The sequence below is a fragment of the Pezoporus wallicus genome, unplaced genomic scaffold (genome assembly GCF_028554395.1).
Source record: "Pezoporus wallicus isolate ANWC-B61680 ecotype Strahan unplaced genomic scaffold, APGP_CSIRO_Pwel_v1 scaffold_6446, whole genome shotgun sequence".
NCBI classification, from domain to species: Eukaryota; Metazoa; Chordata; class Aves; order Psittaciformes; family Psittacidae; genus Pezoporus; species Pezoporus wallicus.
Window position 1 is genome coordinate 7,041,070 of NW_026636264.1, and position 23,421 is coordinate 7,064,490.

The 23,421-nt window shown below is 36.8% G+C and overlaps 1 protein-coding gene across 1 annotated transcript in view; it reads right to left on the minus strand.

The window, feature by feature from the left end:
- Positions 1-3,160: 3,160 nt before the first annotated feature.
- CEP126 (centrosomal protein 126) overlaps positions 3,161-23,421 on the minus strand; it is a 41,057-nt gene continuing 20,796 nt past the window's right edge. Inside the window, 4 exon segments of the mRNA XM_057399767.1 lie at positions 3,161-3,309; positions 4,980-5,044; positions 7,451-7,660; positions 13,774-15,910. Coding sequence (XP_057255750.1) covers positions 3,250-3,309; positions 4,980-5,044; positions 7,451-7,660; positions 13,774-15,910 — 2,472 coding nt within the window. The 3' untranslated portion in view covers positions 3,161-3,249.

Here is a 23,421-nt window from a genome sequence, read left to right on the forward strand (position 1 = left end):
AGGTCCATTGCCTCCTGCCACCTCAGAACCATGCTGCAGGCACTGGGGTGGGTGGTGGCTGCCAGCCTGTGACGTAGAGGCAGATAATATTCCTCCTGGCATCTTCTGCTGCACAGGTGATGCAGGAGAAGGTGGACCTTGGCAAGGGTGCTATCACACACTGCAAACACATGATGGGGTGTAAAGATGGTGTTAATTCAACCCCTTTCTTCTAACCCTGGCCTTGCCCTGGCAGTGTCTGCCCTCATCTGGCTCTGCTCCACTGCCATTTGCAGCCCATTTGGGACATTCTTCCTGACTGCTGCCTTGTATCATAGAATCACAGAATAGTTAGGGTTGGAAAGGACCTTAAGATCATCAAGTTCCAACCCCCCTGCCATGGGCAGGGACACCTCACAGTAAGCCATGTCCACCCTGGCCTTGAACACTCAGCTATTGTAACTTGTCCTGAGTAAAACTGGAATGGGTTTGTCATTACACAGCCCATCCTGCCACGGAAGAGCTATGGAGCTGCCATCTCCTGCTGAAATCTTGCCTTCATTTGATCCTGGAGCCTTACTGCTTGCTTGCAAGCCTGGCTTTGTGCAGTGCTCATCACAATCAAGCTTTCTGGGGCATTGCAGTCATATAAATAAAAGATTATGCCACAGGTAAATTTCCCCAGTAAACCCATGATTTATGCATGGGGCAGTTTACTCAGTGTTGCAGCTCAAGAAGCAAATGAGACTAAGGAGGGTGTCTGAATGTAAAGCAGTAAAATCTTTGAGAGAAGAAGAATGATTTTTGTGAAATATGAAAGTTTAATTTTATCCTTGAAATATCAGGTTTGTGCTCTGAATTCCCTGTGCAACTTCATGTGACCTGTTGGCCTTTAGCCTTTTGCTTAAAGTACAGTTGGTCACATGGGAGAGATGTGTTGAGGATACATGGATATTTCTGGGGATCATTGGCATGTAAAAGCATGGAGGTGTGCTTTCATCTGAAACCATCCCTACAGGCATTCAATCATGTTGAAAATCTGGCACAATGGTGCACATTTAGAGCAGCTTTGTGGGTGTTTTGTATTTAAGCCTTAACCTGGTTAAAGTTTTGTGTTAACTTTAACCTGGTTTTCATGCTTTCTTTTCATACTAAAATGTCATTGTAGAAAGAATATGAACTAATTTCTTTAAAAGGCAGGAAAAATGGTAGGCAGAGGAAAGAGGTTTTGAAAGAAATCAAAAGTACACAAATTCTAGCATGTTCACATCTAAACTAGATAGATTTTAAGAGTTACTTCTCCTCATACTTGGAAAATAAAATTAAGCCTTTTATTTTATTTCCAAATAACCCTCAGCTAATGGGAACAAAAGCCTTTGTCAGCTCTTTGCAAGTGCTCAGAATCCAGGAGCTACCTGTGGGTCGCACACTCTTGCAGTGCATGTTTGTGGTGCCTGAGAGTGATACTGGCTGGACACCTAACCAACAACTAGCCTTCAGCATTGTCAAGAGAGCCAAAGTGATCTAAGAAACAAGGTGATTGTCTCCGAGTTGAAGCCTATGACCCTAAAAGAAATAACTAATTTGAAAATATTTTCCTAGAAAAGTAAATGCAGGCACCTGTGTTTGACTGCAGTCCCACTGTGTAATTGCGGAAGCTGACTCATGGGTTTTGCTTTTGCCACCTAAACCCAGTAACTGGAGAACAAACCTGGTCAAGCTGGTGTTCTGGCTTGCTGACTAGCAGGGCTGGTTTTGATCCATGGCCTCTGGTATTTGGATTGTTTGCTTTCCCCTCTCTTAATCTCTGTGGGGAGGCTTTTCCTCACTATTTAAATATTAAATACTCGCCGTACTGGAATGTTGCAGTGTACTGCATACAAAGAGAGATGTAAGGGCTCAGTATTTTCAGTGCAAACCAGTTTTGAGTTCTATCTCAGAAGGCCTTTGTTCATTTGCTCTGAGGATACACAAATCTCTTTTGCTAGGGATTTTACATGTATTTGAGCACCAAGGTCCCAATAAGCACTGACATCCATCAGAATCCTTTAGGCACATGAACTGCAGCTGAAGCTTCCCTTTTCTGTCAGCAGTGTCAGGACAGACAGCAGCAGCGAGTGTAAGACAACAACTTTCTGCGATATTGATGTCTAAATACAGTTCATATTAACAGGCTCCAGACTGAAGTCTGCCGCTTTCAGTCTATCAGATTTTTCCTCCCAAGGCATTGCAATGCCTAACTAGAACCACAGCATCATTCCATTCTTCAAACCATTGTATTGAAAAAAATCAATCTTATCCTAATCTTCCTTTGTAAAATTTCAGGTGCTGACTATTCACTACACATGTAGCTCACCTTATTCTTGGCTGATACTACACACCAGCTCTAATCCCCTGATAAATTGTCTTGTTATAATTTTCCTTTTCTCTCCCTTTTGCAGGCTGGTTACTTCCTAAGCAATGGAGGCACTTAACAAAGATAATGGTACGATGATCTTGGTATGATGGGGAATAACAAAGTTTATAGTCATTTAGTTGCTTCTTTTGGGAAGGTATATTCTCTTCAGAGAAACACCATTCCCCTGGTAAAGCACTGAGCCCGCTTCTGAAATACAACTCCCCTATGCTCCTGTACACTGTAACCAAGACTAGCAACAACACTGAGTGGGGTACAGGCATATCCCTGGCAGAAGTATCTTACATCCCCAGACAAACCTCACAATTCTTACTATATAGATACAAACAGAAAATCAAGCATCTAATAAGGAGTTAAAAATCCAGAGAGTTAGTAATTTGCTTTTATTGCTTCTCTGATTCTGTGCACTGCATACACCTTCTACAGTTTTTTTCAATGTTTATCTACTTTGCACTGAAACAGCAGAGGAAGGGCAAAGGGAGGAAGTTAAAAGTTACCACTCCGTAGTAACTAACTTTACAGATTTAGGTATCATGTTAGTTAACTGAAAAAAGGCCTCTAATCTAGAACCAATGTGACAATGCAGACAGGAGTTTTAAATAAATTTTACAGTAAAGTGCATAATAAAATACAGTTAACTATCCTAACAGTGCTTACCAGTCAATTGTTTTACTGCTTGTTTTACTATTTTTTGTTTTACTATTTTACCGCTTTCATCTTTATTTTGTTGCTAATTTTGTAGTGTCAGATGGTACATGCATTACGTAGAAAGTATGTACACGTGCAATATCCTGGAGCAGACACTGTCAGAATCTTCTATACAGCTGCAGTTGACGGCTACCTGAGGCACTGTGCTACTGCTGGGAGGCTGTCGCCGCGTGTGCCAAAGGGGAGGAGATACACTGCTGAACGCTCTATAATAACACAGAGAATAATGAGGGGTTGGTATTACAGCATACAATGTCATTCACACACATTACTGGGTGAATATCTACACTTCATGTTGATGTTCTGAAGCTAGGAGAGCTGAAGCAGGTTGCTCTCTTGGTGAAGTAAAAATTTCAAATCTCCTTGCTTCTCCTAGCAGAAGATTTGATGAAAATCTCAGTCAGCTATACTTTTTCTGCATCTGGGAACTTGTATGACAATAGTTTACTCTTATCAGCAAGAAGAATTGCAGGCCAGTGCCTGGGATCTGAAAGTGTATGTACAGCTGTACACGAGTACATACGTTTACTGCACATTGAGTTTAAATGCCCAAATATATACTTGTAGGGAACAAAGGGGATTAAAATGTCCATTAGAAAACTTACACTTCCAAAGACTGGACAGCCTGAGTAATGTCTACTGTTTGTATCTTATTCATGAATCAAAGATCTTGTAGATGAAGAATTAGAAGGAGAAAGCTTTTGTCACAGACCAGCCAGCCAGGAAGTCTGACTACTGAAAGCCAGGAAAATGCACTGGTGAGGGAACAGCTCTTTTTTAAGTAGGACAGGGTATGAAGAAAGCTGGGAAATGTTTCAGTAAAACACAGATCCGATAAAGGTAGCTGTGTTACACTAATTGATGAAAAATAGAAAATTCACAAGTTGCTTAGCCATAACAATTACATTTAAAAGACAGGAGGCAGGGGAGATGAAGCTGAGGTTCTAAATCACACCTAATACTAGGATTCACAAGACAAGAGGTAATTATATGCTGTGTTCTTTTCACAGTCCCACTTCAAACAAGGCAATCATTTTGAATGTAGGAGCCTGGATTCTTTCCATTTTTTTTTTAGTCTCAAACTCAGTAAGTGGCAAAAGCCTTCTGTATAAAGAGAACTTTCTCTAGCAGTTTTGGTAACAGTTTATCCAGTAAATGAAATATGTGAAAGTATATAAAGTATGAAGTTTAGAGTCATCTATTTTTTTTCCTTGGTACAAATATATAGTAAAAGAGGAGACTGATAATACAGAATTATAAATACTAACTCCTGCATTATAAACTGAACTTTGAAGTGTAAATTTTACACTTCAGACACTAATCTGCTGATTCAGCTCTTTATGTTCTAAATATCATGACTATTTTGTTTCACATTGACATGTATGAAATAAAATACAAACGGTAATTGAAGAAAGGTAATACCTGTCACTTACGGAACATGGCATATCTGCAGGTCAAAGTCAAAATTCACTGTATTACCAATTATCTTATACACCACCATGCACCACTCCCCATTTCCTCTCTACATTATTAAGAAATACAAATTAATTATGAGCTATATATAGTTTAAATGGACCATGCTAAGTTATTATTGCTTAGAAGTTCTTGGAACTTCTGGGACTTTGCAAGTGTCTTCAAATTCCAAAAGGAAAATGAAGCCAGAGCATGAGGCAGTTTGATAGAAACCTAATGTCTGCTTACAGTATTACAAAGCTCATACGTGTTTGGTTTCTTTTGTAGAGTAAATATAAATATCAAATTGTCAGTCCAATCAGCAGATTGAAGTCAATATTTTCAATTATATTTTTATTATGAAATAAGCCAAGAAGTCAGTTTGTAGGAATGAAAGCTGAACATACTTAAATTAGATACTTACTAAAGGGGTGATTATCTGCAAAATATTTGAAGCAGATAGGTTTCTAGTAATGGCTTCTTGAACATCTAAAAATAGCATAAAAGTAAATAATAAATATTACGTAAACCAAATATACAATAGAAATACGATTCACAGTCAAATATTCAACACAAAATTTCCCAAACATTGTCAAAATGGAGCTTAACAGCACTATTCCTTTTTCCCCTACCAACAGTTGCTGAAGTATAAGCTGTGTCTGCATTTTTAAGATTTGCAGCTAGATATTATTATCTGAACATAAAATTTAGTGTCAGTAAAAAGAAATCTAAAGCTAGAGAAAAGAATGGCAGCCACCCTAAGCTGGCAGCAAAAATTCCAGACTTAGACTGGTAGATGAGTAACTGTTATTCATTAAAAGGACCGTTATTAAGGTACACAATTTTCGCCACTTAATTCATAATGTGAAAACAAGCCAAAAATTGGGGTTCAAAAAGGTTGTGGTTTAAAAAAGTAATGTGCTTACATGACATGAAAGTACTTACACCACTTTACTTACTAACAGGTATTTACTTACATGTACTTACATGTCCTGTAAGTCTACCTATAAAATTTCCCAGCTTCTTACTACCAATTTTAATCCCTGAATAATTAAGAAAGCTAATTAAACTTATGAGTTACACTTTTTTATATATATGTATTACATTCATTTTCACAGTTCATTTGCAATCAGTTAACTCCAATGATTCTTTCACTGTTTCATGTTCTTTACAGTTTTCATAGTTTTCACACTTTGCAAACTCCGGCTTTCTTCCAGTTCTTTTGCTACATTTACCTTTGCTTCTATTTATTTCTCATTTCTCTGTTATTTATACAACAATTTGTTTTCTGTTTTCTTGTATTTCTCTTTTCATATCTACTTTCTTAACCCAAGCACATCATACAACTCCTCAATGACAAAAGACAGAATTCTTCACTTCTATTTGCCTGGAAGCAATAACTATGAGCTATGATGTAATGAAATTCTGAGCCATTTTGATGGGAGCAGGAATTGTAAGCTACAGCTGCAGAAAGTTTTTAAGCAGCTGCAAAAACCTTTTACTCTGCTGTTGTAGTTTACAGGAAACTGAAACCCTTTTCCTCAAAGTCAAGCAATCCACCATTTGATGTAGAAATGTATGGATAGTGTGCAGAATCTTAATAAGCCCTGGTTTAGTTTGACTCTAGTCAATAAGGGGGTAAACTTGGGTAACCTGGTCATGAAATGGTGCAGCTTAGAAGGAAAAGTAATAGAATAATAAAATCAATGGACTTCAAGAAAGCAGACTCTTATAAATTCCAATAATTGGCATGTAAAATTTCATATGAAAATAGTTCAAGGAAAATGTAAAACTCAGAAGAGTTGGCAGTTCCATAAACTGCAGAAATGGCAAGCAGAAGTTATTCCAAGGATATGGGAAGCCAAGCAGTCCAGTGGAGAGACCACATGGACTAAGTCACAAGGTCCCCCTGATTTCAAATACAGGATGGAACACAGAAATACAGAAACTATGTCAAACCAATTACAGTGTTTGTCAAAGACCCATATGATCATGTAGATCAAAGCAAATATTAACCATTAGATAGAGAAGCAAAAGATGATAGAAGTTTGTTCTATGGGTATGGTAGTTACAATTGGAATACAAATGAAATGTTAGCTAACTAAGCAATGGAGAGAAGTAACTATCAAGAACAAGTACAGGCTTTCCCCCATACCCTTCAGCGAAATGAAAGCTGTGATAGGGACACCTCATGTAAAAAGCACCAGAATAGAGCAGGTAAGAAAATCAGCCTGGCAAAGGGAAAGAACAGGCTGGAGAACACTTTGGTTAAGTTTGACTTTTTAAAATAGTTAAGCAAGTGATATTCATTTAAACATGCAGATTTGGCTTCAGCAATCTCAGAACTCAGTATCTGTTATCTTTAAGAATTCACAGAGAAGATGAACATTCTAAAAACTGGAAGAAAGAAAATGAAAATCCATTCATTATAAAGGGTACATTTGCAAAAAGACAAGATACAGAATATAAAGGACAATTATTTGCAAAAATAATTGGAAAAAAAAGAAAGACAGATGAGTATTGGAACAGATTCCCAAGTGAAGCTGATACATCTGAAAAATATTTAAAGAACAATTTTGACAAACATCTGTTAGTAACAACAGCTACAGTTGGGCTAAGCCATTTTCTGAAGGTGTCCTCCAGTCACATTTTGAATAGGTTTTTTGACCATGACAAAGTCACCATTATTTTAAAATAATTTAATTTACTTTAAGAAAGGTTTAATGACTTTGATCTACTGTTTGCTGCATTTAATAACAATAATAATAACAATAAGAAAATAGAGGAAAAAATTCTATCACAGGATTCATGTTTTCAATTCAAATTAATCTATGACAACAAAATATAAAATTACTTAATTGCTTGATACAAGATCCTCTTTATTATCAAACTTACTTTGTAGCCTTTGATTGAGACAATCAAGAGACTGCAAAATCCTCATTTCTTCTACTGAAAGTGCACTCATGCCTGGACACGGAGCCCTGTTAGGCAATAAGGACCAGCTGGCTGGTTGCACACTTCCCAAGGCTGCCAGGATTTCATCCTCTGCAAGAGGTCCACTTGCTAGTTTTTCTGCCATGAGAAACTGAATGGTGCTCTCTGAAACTGAAGAGATTACAGGGGTAACTTCAAACAAGAAGAGCTCATGATTTTTAAATATACTGCTTGCTTTCATTACTATAGGTTTGTGAAACACACAACATTCACATTAAAAGATCAAAAAGGTGGCAAAGCCAAGAAGCATGATATGTTAGAAAATTACATAATTAAGATCAGTCATGCACCTTACAATTGGCACTGGAACAAGTTCTACTGACTTCAGAAATACGTAATGATAGCAAGCAATAACTGTCCATCTTGTACAGTTACATGTGATACATACAGCTGTGATACAGGTAAATACAAACAGGAATGGAATGAAATTTGAGCATATGTTGAAATACATTTATAAAACCATCCATGTAATGACACATGATGCCATATATTACATTTCCACTAAAAAAAAAAAAAAAAAGTCTAGACAACAAACTACCCTTTCTTAGCATCACTGAGAGGCTCAAGAGGAGGGCCAGTGCAAACCTCATGAAGTTCAACAAGGCCAACTGCAAAGTCCCTGCACCTGGGTCAGGGCAATCCCAAGCACCAATACAGACTGGGTAAAGGATGGATTGAGAACAGCCCAAGGATTTGGGGGTGCTGGTTGATAAGAAGCTCAGTATGAGCCAGGTGTGTGCTCTCACAGACCAGAAACCAAGTGTATCTTGGGCTGCATCAAAAGGAGCATGATCAGCAGAGAGGTGATTCTCTCCATCTGCTCCTCTCTGGTGAGGCCCCACCTGCAGCCCTGCATCCAGCTCTGGGATCCCTAATACCAGAAGGACATGGATTTCCTGGAGTGAGTCCAGAGGAGGCCACAAAGATGATCAGAGGGCTGGAGCACCTCTTCTATGAAATCAGACTGAGAGAGTTGGGCTTGTTCAGACTGGAAAAGAGAAGGCTCCAGAGAGATCTTATAACAGTCTTCCAGTACCTTATGGAGACCTACAAAAAAGCTGGAGAGAGACTTCTTACAGGGGCATGTAGTGACAGGATAAGGAGGAATGGCTTTAAGCTGACAGATTTAGACTAGACATCAGGAAGAAATTCTTTACTGTAAGGGTGGTGAGGCTCTGTCACAGGTTGCACAGAGAATCTATGGCTGCCCTATCCCTGGCAGTGCTCAAGGCCAGGCTGGACAAGGCTTGGAGAAACCTTGTTTAGTGGAAGGTAGCAGGGGATTGGAACTGGATGAGCTTTAAGGTCCCTTCCAACCCAAACCATTCTTTGATTCTGTGATATACCAAAAGAGACAAGTGATGTTACACAGTGGATATATTAGATCACTATGTATACAAAGAATTGAAGTGAGATGTGTTACTATACCTTCATCAGACTTGTAGGTGTTATTCCTGGTTTGTACTGGATCAAATGTAGATTGATCAGGACTCACCTGGACAGTACAGAGCAAATTCTATTAAAAATATAATAATATTTAAAGTATAATTTAATGTAACTATACTGCTTTCTGAACATTTTTGTTTATTATTTCATATTATTAATTGTTTTCAAGTGCAAAAATATTAGTATATACTAATATAGTGATGTATTCTAGTTGGTTTTACTCTTTCCATTAGCAGTGACAGCAAGTTGACCAAACACATTGATTCAAAATTGTGTGACACTGAACAAATTTTTGATATTCCTGAAATTCTTTCCTTTTCCAAGATAAATAAGCTTTTTATTTTTTATCATATTTAATATTTACCTGTACATGATGAGTAGGCTTCCATCTTTTAGAGGCTGTACTTTGGCTTCTGTATTCTGGAAAACCTCTATGTTTATTTTCATGGTTGTCAAAAACCTGCTTTTTTCTTGTAACAGGAGTGACACCTTAAATGACATGCATACAAAAGAAACCCAAAAATATGTAAAAACATGATAAAGATAGGAGTAGCAAAACTAATAATGATGAGTAAACATCTCTGTCCAAATTTAGATGTTTAGCTTGAGTATGTTTACCTTTGATCTCACTAAATGTATTTTCTTACAGTGAAGAGACAAACAGGCACTTCTAAGGTATATTTAATTTCAGTTAGCATAGGACTACATGATACAGATGTGAATTATATGTGAACATTTATAAGCAGGTTAAGTGAAGGCCAGTGTTGAATCCCAGATAACAAAGATGGTCTGTGCAAAAATACAAGGTGGTCTTGCCAAGTAAAAGGAAGAAAGAACAGTGAACTGTGATATAACAAATATCGAATAATGTCCCAAACCCTGATGTTTTAGAAAATAAGTTGCATTTAGAGTATAGTCATGAAGTCTAAAGTCCAACATTGCCAAGTTGCTATATTGTATACCATAATAGATTCAACGTTTGTTAAGATTACACTGTGCAGAAAACATGTACTAGTTCACACAGTTTATTTGATTCACGGAATCACTGAATGGTTGAGGTTTGAAGGGACTTCTGGAGGTCATCTGGTCCAACCCCCCTGCTCAAGCAAGGCCACCTAGAGCTAGTTGCCTAGGACCAGCTTTTGAGCATCTCCAAGGATGGAGACTCCACAACCAATCTGGTCAACCCTCTCCCAGTGCTTGGTCATGATTATAGTAAAAAACGTGCTTCCTGATGTTCAGAGGGAACCTCCTGTGTTTCAGTTTGTGCCATTTGCCTCTGGTCTATTCAGTGGGCACCACTGAAAAGAGGCTGGCTCTGTTCTCTTTGTACCTTCTTTTCGTGGTACCTTCTTTTCGATATTTATGGACTTTGATAAGATCCCCCTGAGCCTTCTCTTCTCTGGCTGAACAGGCCCAGATCTCAGCCTTTCCTCCTAGAAAAGATGCTCCAGTCCCTTCTTGATCTCTGTGGTCCTTCACCTGACACTTTCTGGTCTGTCCATATCTCTCTCATACTGAGGAGCCCAGAACTGGACTCAGTCCTCAAGGTGTGGCCTCACAGGTGTGATATGAATGCAAAGTCGCAGTTTAAAACCTTAGTTTCTATATTTTGGGATTCTACAGTTAATCTCGCTAATTTATGCATCTCTGTACTAATTTTCAAGACAGCGCTGCTGTGTTGCATTTTCCCTTGGGTATAGAGGCCTATCCTAGACACTATACCTCGCTTTTGTCTGGTATAATAATACATTTTTCAAAATTAAAGCCTCAAGTTTCAAAATCAAAAGTAATTTCTTAATTAAACTTTCATGGATATAAATTGAGATGCAAATCGGCATTTTCGTATGCAAGTCGGGAATCCACATATCCAAGATGTTATATTCTCATTTGTAAACTCAGTTCAGTTACTTGATTTGTAAATGCAGTTACAAGATTTATACTTGGGAAGATAAATTATCTATTTGTTTACATAATATATATTTAGATGAGCAGTTTAATGTACAGTTCATAATTAGATCAAGAGGTCTATTAATGATTTTAACAGAATTTTATTTCTCTAGTTGTTATTTTGGTGCTATTTAATAAAGCAGAATTCTTACTATTTGCAGAAAAAAGAAAACAATTGCTTGATCCTGGAATCAGATTTGAAACTAGTCATATGGCTGCTGCCATCAGTGAGAACATGGGACACACTAGCTTTAAAAGGTTGACATTAGTTATATGTGAACTATTGTAATGTGACACATGGTTCTGAATAGCACCTGGAAAGAAATGTGATCACGTTATATTGAATATAGGGGAAATTTTAAAAGAAGCAAAAAAGAAACTTCTGCCTTTCACTACAAGAGAGATATTGAGATGCTGGAGTGGGTCCAAAGAAGGGCAACAGATCTGGTGAAGGGTCTGGAAAACAAGTCTGATGAGGAGCAGCTGAGGGAACTGGGGTTGTTCAGCCTGGAGAAAAGGAAGCTCAGGAGAGACCTTGTCACTCGCTACAACTACCTGAAAAAAGGTGTTCAAAAATGTGTAGATGAGGCCCTTAGTGGCATGGTTTATGGTGGCCTTGGCCCCATGGGATAAAAGTTGGACTTGATCTTAGGTCTTCTCCAATCTCGCTGATTCTATGATTCTTATATTAATAATCACATGTTTTTCTGAAAAATAAAAGTTGCTCTATTGATATGCATCAACACCTAATTTAAGTCGATTGCAAGACATGATAGACCTTTGCCAAGGAAAAGACTCCTTTGAGAAATGTAAGACAGAAATATAATAAGCAATAATATCTTGAAGTGCATGAAATACTGAGCATTCTATACTTGTTTAACTAGAAATACGTGAATTGGTCTGATATTTGTTACAATGTAAATGTTGAATACACTTTTTAAAGCATTTTACTGACTGAACACCAAAGGATATTAAAAATAATTATAGCATCCAGATACAGTATGTGTCAGCAAGAAGATACACAACTTAAAGCCCAATTAAAGAAGATTCTCGTGGATGACAATTTTATTTATTCATCCTGTTCTGACCTTTTCTTTCTGTACATGTGTCCAAGCATTGCAACAGATCACATTTTCTACAGGGTCCTCACAGACCTCACCGAACTCTGTAACAGTGCCACAGCAGGTATTTTACTCAAGAACAGTGCAGCATTCAAGCTTTTATGGCAAGCACTTTAGGGCAACTACTATGGTGATCTATGTGCATTTGCAGGCAATGGGACAAATAATAGCAAGTCATTAAGAGTTATTAGCATATTTAAAATAAAGAAGACTTTCAAAATGAAATCTAAGCAGATACTGAGTGAGGGCTCCCCATCCAAATCTTAAAAAGAGGTTACTCTTCCTCTAAAAGAGCTGGAGCTGTGTGACACTGGGGATGTAGCATTTTAAGTTGCAGTGAAGACAGTATTTGTAGGGCCCACAACTTTGACCCAGTACCTTTCCTGATTCATTTATCTGATGTGCAAATAAGGACATCAAGAGGCAAGCACCTCTGCTGGAGGCAAGGTGTGGTAATTCAAGACTCCATTCATTTCCAATGTAAAATCAAATACTTTAACTGGAGCCCCACATATCTTAAGCTCATCTGTTTGACTTTGAACTGGAATGGACAAGCAGATAACATTTCTCGTTTCCCACCCCTGCTTTAGGCCAAGAATATTTACCTGCGTATGCTCTTAACAACGGAGCTGTTTTGAATTGCTCCATACTTAAAACTATGTATTACTGTAGATAAAATTTAGGTTTTGTTTTGATTTTTTTTTTTTTTTTAAGTTATGGGAATTATTCACTTTTGCTAGAAAGTATCTTTGAGCTGCATGGCCAGACCTTGGGGTGATCCCAGTAGATGAAGTGGTTTAGAAAGCTGCTTTACCCTGAAGCAGGGTCTACTGCCCTGAGGAGCTCTGCCTCCAGCTGCAGCCCTCAGAAGGAAGCAAACCACCACACAATATTCAAATTACAAGCACAAGGATGCCATCAGTGCCCAAGGCACAGAATACAGCCAGGCTGCAGAGAAGAAACAAGGCAAATCAAAAAGCATGAAACCTATTTAGAATTGTAAACCCCAGGAGATTAAAGTTTATTCTTCCCAAATTTCTTCTGCTTCTTTCCTCTATCTCACCAATCAATCTCTGCATCATATTGTTCCCAAGATTAGCTTTTAATAAAAGGCAAGACTGGTCCTCAGTTTTCTTGCAGTTCTTTATGAATCAGACATACTTTGTAGCAGAGCAAAATTAATCTGTTAGAAGCTCCTTATTTTTAATTTACTTTTTTTTTTTTAGCATTAGTTGTGTTATTAGGACCAAAACATAGTCATTTTAGGCATTTACACTGTCAGCATTTGAAAAACATGGCAGATATGCGCTTCTCTCACTCTCGTATCGGTGACCATTGGACAAGAAGCTACAACTCTCAGCTACCTTGTAAAACTTGCTCATAAACTTAGTCACTTCCTTCTATATAATTACTTAGAGCACCTGTCACATCTGCTCATTAGTCAGGAATATAATCTCAGGGAAAATACTTCCTTTTCATTTAATATTGTAGAAAGCTATTAAAAAAAGATACTGATGTTTGAGAGGCCTCTGGGCACCTCTAGAACAGAAATAACAATGACAAATGGTGAAAACTTGTTAAAAGTGCCTATATTGTGTGAATGGATGAAAGGCTGGATGCTTTAACTGAAAACAAACTCGTGATGTAACTGAAATAGACTTTTGTCTGAACATACCCCCTCCCCAGACCCAGAAACATGACTCTTACCAGTAGCAGAGCCTTTTGGATCTTGGGCACTATGTACTCCTTGCCGGGAGGTACTTGTTTTTCCAGCTGCTGGGATATGATGGCGATGTAATCCACTTTCTGTGTTAACAGGTCTTCTTCCAGTGCAGGTTATTGAATGATCCTGACAGGCGCTCATCTGAACACTCTTTGCAGAACAAGTATTTTTTTCCCAAGGTCCGTGCTTGGCCACACTGCAGCCCGGTGTAAAAATCACAGTGGACAAGTCAGAATGACAAGTAATACTCTGACTGTATTCTGTACCGTTTCTATTTAAAACCTGATCTGCTAACACAACATACCTTTCATTTAAATCATTCCTGCTTGTAGCGGTTGCTGGAAGACTTGAAGGCAGGAGTGGCTGACACCCAGGGCTGGCTGCATTTTCACCACTTCTGCTTCTTGGCAGAGGTATGGATGGTGGGTGAGGTGCTAGGAATTTCCCTGGAGATTTTCGAGTTTTGTTGGTTTCTGCAGCCAACTGTGCTTGGATTATAGTGCCTGTTTTCTTCTCAGTCATAAATCTTGGCTGGGGTCTTGCAGAGATTGTTTTTCTAGCTATTTCTGCCCTATTTTTCAGCTGACTACCTTCATTAATTTTAGAATTATTACCATGTACTGCTGGTTTACTTTCTTCATCATTTGATACCATCCAGGCTTTTTTTGCAGAAACAGATCCAGTAGACATAAACATATTCAGAGATGTGCATTCTCTATTTGATTCTTCAGTATTAACGTTTGGTTTTGATATATGAGAGTTTTCCTGGTGATTTTTTATGAACATCGGGTTTGAAGGTTGAGCAACAATACTTAAATTAATCTTAGGAGCATTATTTATAGCTTGAACATATTGCAGCTGTGCAGAAGATATTTCACTGGTGTTTTCTTCATAGCATTTTTCATTATTTTCTATTCTTATCTGGTTAATTTGATCACACCATTTGATTTTTCTATTGTATTTGTTGTTTTCTGCACTTTTCTTTTTAATTTTTGCCAGTTCTATACTGTCTCTGATAGAAGACATGGGCTGTGTTCCAAAACTGATCCCGTGGTTCATAACCACAGCTTTGAAATGACTGGGTTCATATTTACAATCCTTCTTTAAGATACTACCAAGAAACTTTTCTCTTTCTCTTTCAAGAATATTGTTTTTCAGGTTTTTGTGCTGCGCAGGAGTGCCAGATCTGAACTCTGTATCAGACAGCAGTGACATAGTTTCAATCATATTTCCATTTTCTTCCTCTTTGTTATTCTGTTGTTTAACATCACACAGAACTGAGGCATTTGGTATGTCCTGAAATAAAGATGATCCTGGATTAATGTAATCAATACCTTTAATATTTTCTTCCTTTGTTACAGTAATTTTTCCTGAGGTATATTTTAGAAACTCCATACTGATGTTTTTGTCCTTTGGTAATGTATCAGCTGTGCTGGGAATGCCAGTGGAACATCCCTGATTAGGAAATGAGATTTTAGATGTTGCAATAGGTTGACTAGAGGTTTGCACAGATGCATTTCTTTTTTGTGGGGTCATTTTAAAACTCTGATCTTGCATCAGATCCTGAACTCCTTCTCCTGGAATAGACTCAGGGCTGGCCCAGGTTTTGCTGGGATTCAAAACAGCATGACAAGTGGCTAATGTGTAAGTGGTTCCAGAAGATGGCTTGCTTCTTTCTTCTTTTATATTTTGCAGAAAACTAAACACATTGCTTACAGAGATTTCTTGCTTACCAGAGGTAGAGAACTCTGCAGTATTTTTTCCAGATCTGTCAGAAGCAGTTGATTCCTCCTCTGAAGTGTTTACATGTTCAGCAGGAGTTAGAACATTATGTTTAGCTAAAAGATCATGAGTAGGTAAGTTGTGGTAGTATTGCGAAGCTACATTTCTCACACAATTATTTAGATGCATATTTTTAGAAGAAGTACTTTGAGCTGTATAAAGCAAACCATTATTCCTGGTCAGTGATTTGTCTGGATTGTAGAGGGTACAGTCACACGGTGCAGTCAAAGATGATTCACTTGGTGTTGTGTAATTTCCACTTTGTTCTCCAGCCTCAAGACTGTCGAGGCTTAACACGCTTCCTGAATCATCTGTTTTCTTGACTTCTTGATGAAAATTCTGAAATACAGGCATAAAACCAGACTGTTACATTTAACAGGAACAATTTTTTGCTGATACTATTTTTTTTTTCATTAATGACAGCTTAGGCTAAAATACAATCAATATTGAGCCTGATGTTTTTACAAATTCGGGTCATAGCACCATGAATGCTTCCATCAAGTCAAAATTTACCCATGTTCAATTGCAAAAGGAAATGACGCAGTTTGGGGATGACATTCAGAGGAAAGAGCTGCATAAGTTTAACAATTATAATTGTAAGTTTTATATAAATTCTACAATATCAAAAAAGAAACAAGATTTGTCTGAACAACACTACTGTTTCTGGATTGCCCTATGACACAGGATGCACTCTGTGTCATCTTGTACTCTATAAGGTTATGTAAGCGAGTTCACAAAATAGAAGAGAATCCATGAAAATCAGGGCAGATTTGGTAGTGGGTCTACCCCAAACTGGAACTTTTCCATAATACTAGACTGAATATGATTATTTTCATACGAAATGTCACAAGTGATGAAGATAAGCCTTGTCTTGGCAAACACAGAAAATACCTCTCAGCTATTATAATCATAGCGATTAACACCTCTCCGCAGTGAAACCCCTGCTTCTCATCTTTTGGAAAGAAAGAAATACCATCTGATCTAAGAAGACAGATTAGTTGTAAGGGCATGTGGGAGTCCCACCCACTCCCCCAACTTTGTTGAACTTTAATGCAGTGATGAATAAGAGTAACTGGTGCCATCTGAACCACCACTGGGACAACATTATGTAGGTACCATACAGGCATTTTCTTCATTATTACTTCTCCACCCAAACACTGAGATGCCTGACCCTGTTGAAAATACATGGCTTTGAAAGTACAAGATTTCAAAATAGAAATAAACATAAAGGAAAACAAGCATATCAACTATTTTCACAATCTCATACACTCTTGCGAAAGTTCACTTCCACAGAACTCATTTTAAAGCATATTTGAAAAAAAAAAGTCATGAGGAGCTAAGAGAAGCTGACTTAGGTATGCAATATTATACAATAAAGATTTCTTATTTTCATTAATGACTTGAAATGGAAAATGTTTCAAGTAGCAAAATCTGTTAACCTGTTAGGTAATCACTTATCTGTTAGGTAAGTGATTAAATATCCGCTAGTAATTATGATAGAATTAACACTTAGAAAACTTACCAAAGACTGCGTACAGTTCGCTAGTGAATAAGAACATATTTTCATAGTAAACATATTTTTTAAAATTCTAATAAAATTGTTAGACCATAATATTGCATAGTTCATAGCTGTACAAATATTTTAAATTGTAAAACAAAAAGCTTAGTGAGTCCTGAAAGACTTTTTATGGTTGAATTATCTCTTATCTTGCACTAAATGTTCAGAAGGTGGTGAAGTCTTCTATTAGAGTTACAATCTGATATAAAGAAACTAAACAGAAGAACAAAGAACCAAGTGTAGGGAAAATTACCTTTAGGGAACATTTTCAAACTAAAGGTACAAACTTGTGTCTTCCTAACAGAAAAGAATAAATAATGTTTTGTTAGTTATTTAATAACCTTTATGTTTAGCTAAATTATATTGTTAAACTCTGCTTGAACTTCATCAAACAAGGAAAAAGCATATGTCCAGTTTTCTGTATCAAGCAAATTTAAGAACTAACTGAAATTTTCAGATGGGAAAAGAACAGTAAAAAGAAATTCTTGGTGTCAGGCTCACTTGTTGTCTAATTTGGAAGCTGCCCCTGCATAGCTAAATGTGTTTCTAAAATTTGCAAGTTAAACAGGGGAAAAATCTTCTAAGGATTGATTTTAAGAATCCTGTTCCACTAGCAGGTTAGCTTAAACTGGTAAATATGGAGGGTACAAGAAATGTTAAAACTTCTAAAAATTAAGATTAAAAAATTCTACCCATTTATATTTCAGAGGCTGAAAATAGACTTGATCCTGCATGATATAAAATTTTACTCTCCTTTTAAAACAAAACCCAATGGCAAGACAAAATCTCAGTTGAGGCAACCTCCAGAAGTGTTAGGAACTAAAGAATAAAGGATTCCTCATTTAAAGACAGTCACTTTTACTTAGTTCATGCAAATTTAGTTCATTTACATTTATTTTGTTGTCTCATACAATTTCATCTTTTCATGCATTAAAGATGTTTATCATTCTCATTAAAATATTTACATATATTATTTGCCTTTCTATCCTCCTCTGTAATGAAAATGAATGTCACATTTTCTTGTGGAAATTCATAACTAGAACTACTTCTGCAGACCTAAAAAAGCATTCAAGAATTATTCATTTTCTAGTGATCAATAGCTATAGGGAAATAAACCTGGAAATCCCAATGATTAAATTAGATTCAATCTGTGAGAATATTCTAGGAAACAAAAACTTTCATAGAGTGTATTATCTTTCCATTTTCTGGATTTGCTTATTTTTTGTGTGATACAAGTACAATTATTTCCATTGCCTGTTGCCTGCATTATTTTATGTCCTACTGCATGAAATCTAAACCCAGCCTGCTCACATACCTGGTATTCTAGGAAAGGGAACACTTACAAGTAGTTGAAGAGGTCACTTGTATATCTCAAGACTTAGAACAGCTGTGTCAAGCCATTTCATTTCAGGAAAGCACTGAGAAAGGACGAGCCTAAGAAATCTTTCATGACACCAATGAAAGAACAACACTGCAACAAGTAAAATTTTAAGAAAACTTGACAAGTGAATTTTCTGCCAAAGGACTCTGTCAGGATGCTATTACACTAAAGAGCTGCTATATGTATATTTGACATTTTCTGTAAAAGAAGTGCTGAGTGTTCACAATTCCAGGAGGTGAATGGGAACACTCTTCTGAAGATAAATGAAGAAAAACAATACCTATACTGAAAACCCAGGCCCCTCACCTTTCACACTGCTTGCTATTTTTGATCATTTTGACTGGTTTATTTGGAGGAATTTTTGTGTGTTATATGTGTGTGTATAGGATGTTATATTTCAGATTCCTTGCGAAGTAAAAGATACCAATGGCATTTTTAAGATAATTAATTATATTAATTAATATATAATAAAAATTACATGAATAAGTTATACTAAATGTAAATAAGTAAGCAAATAAATAAATACTTTTTTTTCTATGCAAGTTTCAAAAACGTGATGTACATGGCACTACACAGTATTGATTTTACAGAAGATTTGGCCAAGAAAGCAAATGCCACTCAGAAAGGATTTTAGTGATTATATTGCACAAAAGATCCATTATACTGTGCCAAACACACCAAAACAGTTATAGAGGTGTAGGATGACTAGAGAAAAGCTTCCTATCAACACCCCTAGTCTTTACTGCCAGGTGCTTCATTCCCCGCCCAAGCTATCTAAGGTACAGAAACTAGCTATCTATGAACCTGAGTATTTCAAAGGACCCAATTCACATCTAGGGTGCTAGAAATACAGGTTCAAACTTCTTGGGATGAAAAGAACTCAAGTTTCCAATCCCATAGGCACTCAGGCACTTCAGTGAGCCATACTGTACTGAATGATTTTAAAAGTGATCTGAACACTCTATCTCAGTGTTTCAAGTTCTGACTTCCAGTTTTAATGAAGTCCTCAGGTAAATGTACAGAACTCTGTAGGAAGCATGTTTTCAGCTAACCGGTTCTCTCCATTGCTTTTTATTTATTAATTTAGCATCTCAGTGCTCAGGTGCTGCTTCTCAGGATCTCTGTTTCAGGTGCCTGAGTCTCACAGACTAACCTAATCATTCACGACTGGAGTTCATAACGCTAGTTTTCAAATACTATTAGAATTATTAAATGATTAAATGTTGAAGCAGAGCACCACAATGTATTTGTCCCTTTTTTGTTTCTAGCCCATTAATAAATTTCTTTTGAGCAGGCTCCATCCACCCCGCAAATTTGATTGATGTGGTTATGTAAAAATAGTATGGGACTGTAAAATTGGAAACTGTCATAAGACAAAAAATGGAGAAAAATTGGGCATGCATATGCAGTATTAATTCTAGAAGTTCTTAACTGCTTAACTAATAATCATTTTAATGTTATATATAAAATCCAAAGACATAATTTGATGAGAACTTTCATAGTTATTTACAATCTATGTTATGTTCAATGTCATTTTGGCTATCTGAAAAAATAAGAATGGAGATCAGGTAAAACTTACCCATTTTCACCTCTTTGAAATTTGCAGGTTATAGGAAAAATGATGTTTTAAAAAATATTTCATAGATGAGGCTGTGTCTAGATGTTACTTGAAAGACAGAAATGAAATGGAAACATTTCTCAGAGACTTTTTTTTTTCCATTTTAAAACAAATAACTAATCCTCTCACTGAAGTTAAGGTCTTAATGAGGAGACTCAAAGCCCTGAAATTATCCTTTTCAGAAAAGTTTTCCAACAAAGTCTGATTTATGGGGGAAGAGGTTAAGAATAACTGATGAAGGAAACTATTTCTTCATCTTCTAGAATCAGAATCTGTCTTCCCAGTTGATTCTTATTCACAAATACACAAATAACAGATTGTTGGCAGATTTGAATGAACTGGAGCTGTTGCATCAGAGAAAAAACCCAACAAACTATTTGACCAGTACATCCATCCTGAAAGACCCAGAACCATGCAGTGTGTGAATGTAATTTAAAAAACAATCCCTAGTTCAGCCGAGGGACTGCCCTAGCAGATCTCGCAGACTTGCTGAAAAATTAGTAAACATTTCTTGCAGTCTATAAAAATGCTGACTTTTAGCAATGTAAATACATTGTGAAGGTAGAACAGTTTTAACATCTTTCCGCTCTTATCTTATGCACTGCACAGCAGCAACCAAAGCAGAATGTGGATTTATACTAGGAAATTCTAAAGGTCAGATACAGAAATACATTCAGAATCACAAAATAGCTTGAGTTGGAAGGGACCCACAAGAATTATAGAGTTCAAAGCCTGCCTCCACACAAGGCAACATTAAACTATACATCTAAAAGCATTTTCTAGTATCATATATTTTTACCTCTCTAGAAATAAGTTTATCTAATGAGACAGTTTCATGTAATTGCCAACATTTACTGCATGCTTCATTGACAGAATCACTTCTCTTGAAAAAGATATTTAGTGACTGTTCTGTTACCTGTTTTATAAATCCCATTTTTTTCAATCAAATGTTTTTCAACACACACGTTCCTCTTATGAGCTTTGAATATGATTTGTAAGAACATGTACAAGATTTCAGCATCTGTCTTTCCCTAAACATCCTACTGAATTTAAAAGCTGACTTTTTTTCTTGCCACTGTTTGAAATAGCATAATTCTTTAAGTTTGTTGAAGATCTTTCAGTTTCCTGGGTCCCAGTTATTCTCTGCTAAAAGTCCTGTTCTCTGAATTCTGGGTGTTTCTTTCCCAGTTTGTGAGCCATACTTCCATATGTAAATACACCGGAATTGGGCATAAACTACACAGCAAAGCTCAAGCTTTCAAATACCACAGAGGGGCTGCTGTGTGTTTATAATAATTAATATTACAAAAAAAAAGAAAAAGTTTAAAAGAATTGATTAAGTTTCTGTGTACCCAGGCTACCATGAGCCTACCAGGACAGAAGCAGAATACTGGATTTAAGTGATTAATTTCTGTTTTCCTTACCACATTGCTAAAGGTTTATCTCTTAAAAAAAACAAAGAAAACACAGGTCTGCCATGTTCAAAGGGGTAGAATTACTCTGGACATTGACACTTTAATCTTGATGAGAAAGCAATAGATTTCCTAACATCCACTTAAGTCATTAGTATACCCTATCTCTGATAACACCAGATTCACATAATGTAGTATAGCATCCTGGCAGAGTATGCACAAACTTTTTTATTTTCCTCTCTCTTGCTAAAAGCCAGCATTTTATTATTAGCATAACTGCAGTAAACTAAAGATCAGATACTGCTATTTTTAACTCTGTTCCTCTCCTTTAGCTACATTTATGAACATTTTACTCTGTTGCAATATGACAAATCACTTAAAAAATAGCTATTAAGTATGGCAGAAATAATTTAATGCATAGCTATATATAAATATTTCATAGATATGTATATAGCCACGAAGATGATCAGGGGGCTGGAGCACCTCTCGTATGAAGACAGGCTGAGAGAGTTGGGCTTGTTCAGCCTGGAGAAGAGAAGGCTGTGGGTAGATCTTGTAATTGTCTTCCAGTACCTAACTGGGGCCTACAAGAAATCTGGAGAGGGACAGTTTCCAAGAGCATGTAGTGACAGGATCTTTAAGGCCCTTTCCAACCCAAACCATTCTATGATTTTATATAAGGACATATGTATTTGAATGTAAACCCAAAAAATACACTAATAAGTATGGCAATCCTTATGAGAAAAAGTATACGCTTATACGCTTTTATCCTTTATGGAGGAGCAGCTATATATTAGATGTCAGTTCTCAGTTTCCCTGTTTCTGCAGTTTGTGAGCTGTGCTGTATGTATAACAATCCTAAGTTATCCGTAAGCAAAGTCTTATTCATGTATTAATCTACCTGTGGAATAACTGTTTTGTACTGAAAATGCTGTTTCAACTTCAATTCTACATTTCACCTGTTCAACCAGGGCTTTGAATTGAGGCAAAACAATCTTCAAATGACTGAACACCCAGATTGTCATATATGAAAATTGTAATGTCATTTTATACAGCATAGGTTTGGAATAAATCACTATTTCAGGTAAAAAAACCCCAACATACTCTTGAGGAATACACAGTCAAAACAAGTTTGAATATTTGGGTAAGACAATTTAGTCTGGAGATATATTTCAATTTTCTTTTACAGCAAATGCGAATTTTGAATTAGTGAAATAACATGGAAGAGTGGTATGTTGCAATATAGGTTGAAAGCCAATAAAAACTGAACCCTCCTGATCTTGCTAAAAGGAAAATGAGTAAGGCAATCACTTGAGTTTGTCACATAATGTAAGTGATTAACATAAAATGTGTTAATGTTCACAGTTACAAGAAAAAAATCGCCAGAGATTGAAGGTGACCATCAAAACCTATTTCAGGATTTTGAAGGTCTCTTCAAAATCAAGTCTGATTTCCGTTCCAATGCCATTTTATGCTAACCCTGCCCTTAAGAGTCTGTTTTCCCACTAACTAGCCCTGAGCATCCTATGAGTTCTTGACAGACTCTGTACATAGGCACTCCATTTTTCCATGCTGGTCTTCTCTATGCCTCTGAATAGTCATACATCTTGCAGAAGGAACCCGTGTTTAACTCATTCCAGCCATACTACAAACACACTTGAAAATGAGTTTAGTTTTTCCATCAGTTACCTGAAACATCTCAATTTCATAGATGCAGCCCAACCTCAAAAGCATAGTAACCCAAACAACTAGCTGTCATAAAGGTCAACTCACTCATATAAGTAAGGCAATGGCCATAACTATGTGTTTGCAGCATCAGCTGCTTTCATTCTGTGTTCTTTCTCAGAGACTTACTGAATTCTACATGTAGTGTATATAAAC